The following is a 2,230-nucleotide window of genomic DNA, read 5'->3' as shown; positions in this document are numbered from 1 at the left end:
CTTTATTTAATTTATTTAATTTTATTCTATTTTTTTTTCTCAGCAGCACATTGAATTAATCAAACGGACCATCATAATGTTTAAATAAATTTAATAACATTTACTTTATTTAATTTTATTCTATTTTTTTTTCTCAGCAGCACATTGAATTAATCAAACGGACCATAAAGGCATTCATAATGTTACAAAAGATTTCTATTTTAAATGCTTTTCTTTTGAAATTTCTATTCATCAAAGAATCCTGGACAAAAAAAAGTCACATCAAAGTTCGTACCATATCAATACGTATCAATTTTGTATCGAAGTTTCCACAAAAATATGAAGCAGCACAATTGTTTTCAACATTGATAATAATCAGAAATGTTTCTAGAGCATCAAATCATCATATTAGAATGATGTCTGAAGGATCCTGTGACACTGAAGACTGGAGTAATGATGCTGAAAATTCAGCTTTGATCACAGAAATACATTACATCTAAAAATACGACTGTTTTTACTGTATTTTGGTCAAATAAATGCAGCCTTAGTGAGCAGCAGAAGAGATTTTCTTCTGTTCAAAAACATTTCAAAATCTTACCAACCTCAAACTTATGAATGGTAGTGGTAATGAATCTATAAATGAATAAATCTTACTGCCATATACGGTCTGCAGCCTGCGTCTCTGGTTTTGGCGATGGAGTCGACCAGCTGTCCACTGATGCCGAAATCACACAGCTTAATGTTGCCTTTCCTGTCCAGGAGGATATTTGATGGCTTTATGTCTGCAGAGAGAAAGAGCTTCAGTCGGAGTAAAACAACAAAAACAAACTGATAGAGGTCAGAAATGAGAAACTTCATCATTCTGCTTCTCTTACCTCTGTGAATAATTTTCAAGTTTTCTTTTAAGTGGTTAAGTGCTTTCACAGTCTGAAACGACACAGAAGAACACAGCATTTTAATGAACGCTAACGAACGCATCACTTAATCAATGCCAAAGTGGATTAAATGAATGAAAACTCACAACTAATGTTATTTTCCCTAAAATCTCCTCTGGAATCACTTCGTCTAAAGAGGAATAAACGTATTTGTAGAATTTGTCGAAGGAGATAGACATGAGCTCCATGCATATCCAGCAATCCCCCTGAGAAAGACAAAGACAGAACAAGCGTCTTGAGAGGAAAGACTCGCTCAGAAAGCATGAGGTGGTAAGCAGACCAAACGGACAAACCTCTCTGAAAAGAGCCCCGTAAAACTGGACGATGTAGGGACAGTCGCTGCTCCTCATGACCACATCCAGATCCATCAGCAGCTGCTTCTGTTCTCGCTCGTCTACCGTCGACCGGATCCTCTGTCACACAAACACACACAGATCGAGACCGTCAGCTTATCTGATCCACACTGCAGCTTATTATTATTGTCTGGTTGATTTCAAAAGAGAACATATTATGCACAAAGCACATCATTTTCTTCCCAAACGTTTGAAAGCAGTTTGAAATGAGAGAGTCAATGTAAACGTAGGGAAATGCACGTTTAAAAAAAAATAAGGGCCAGGACAAATATATTGTAAATATATGTATTGGGGTGATATCATAAAGGTAACTGTGACAAGGAATTAAAATTGTATTTCACTTTGTAAATTAAAATGTTTAAAAAATTAGGTGAAAACCAGTGAAAATATGACATATATCATTTAAAATGAATAATTAGTATATTAGTAATTAGTATTAGCTGTAGTAGCCTAATTTATAAAAGGTATCATTTTCCATCATTCAGTTACTATTCTTAAAGGACTTAAGATATTTTGTATCTTCAGTAACTGCTTCGTTTATCTGTATCTTGTTTAATCTTATCAATTAAATTTAGTATTCTGAGTGACTTATGAAAAAAAAGCATTGGTAAAAGTAAGTCTTCAGCCTACACCTTTTTTGGTTAATATGTCAAATGATGTATAATTATTATGCAATTGTGTAAGACGACTGAAATAATAAAAGCGTGATGCAACCCTCTACGCACACCTTGGCAATATAATCGCCATTGGCTAGTACATTTTTTTGTTTACTCGCCAGACTGATATACTATTTTACACACACACACACACACACACACGTTTACTTAGCTATCTAAATGGGGACATTACATAGACTTCTATTGTTTTTATATACAGATAGTTATACACTTCTTAACCTAAACCCACCCCTACCCCTCAAAGAAAACTTTCTGCATTTTTACAATTTCAAAAGTAAAAAAAAAA

The 2,230-nt window shown here is 34.0% G+C and overlaps 1 protein-coding gene across 1 annotated transcript in view; it reads right to left on the bottom strand.

Moving 5' to 3' along the window:
* LOC107750163 (dual specificity mitogen-activated protein kinase kinase 4-like) overlaps positions 1 to 2,230 on the bottom strand; it is a 21,389-nt gene that overhangs the window by 6,467 nt on the left and 12,692 nt on the right. Inside the window, exons 5-8 of the mRNA XM_016565427.1 lie at positions 1,208 to 1,327; positions 1,001 to 1,120; positions 855 to 906; positions 634 to 761 (exon numbers count right to left, since the gene is read on the bottom strand). Coding sequence (XP_016420913.1) covers positions 634 to 761; positions 855 to 906; positions 1,001 to 1,120; positions 1,208 to 1,327 — 420 coding nt within the window. The remainder of the gene's footprint in view (positions 1 to 633; positions 762 to 854; positions 907 to 1,000; positions 1,121 to 1,207; positions 1,328 to 2,230) is intronic.

Source organism: Sinocyclocheilus rhinocerous, unplaced genomic scaffold (genome assembly GCF_001515625.1).
Source record: "Sinocyclocheilus rhinocerous isolate Xijiao unplaced genomic scaffold, SAMN03320098_v1.1 scaffold482, whole genome shotgun sequence".
Lineage (NCBI taxonomy): Eukaryota > Metazoa > Chordata > Actinopteri > Cypriniformes > Cyprinidae > Sinocyclocheilus > Sinocyclocheilus rhinocerous.
This window is presented reverse-complemented; position numbering and strand designations above follow the sequence as displayed.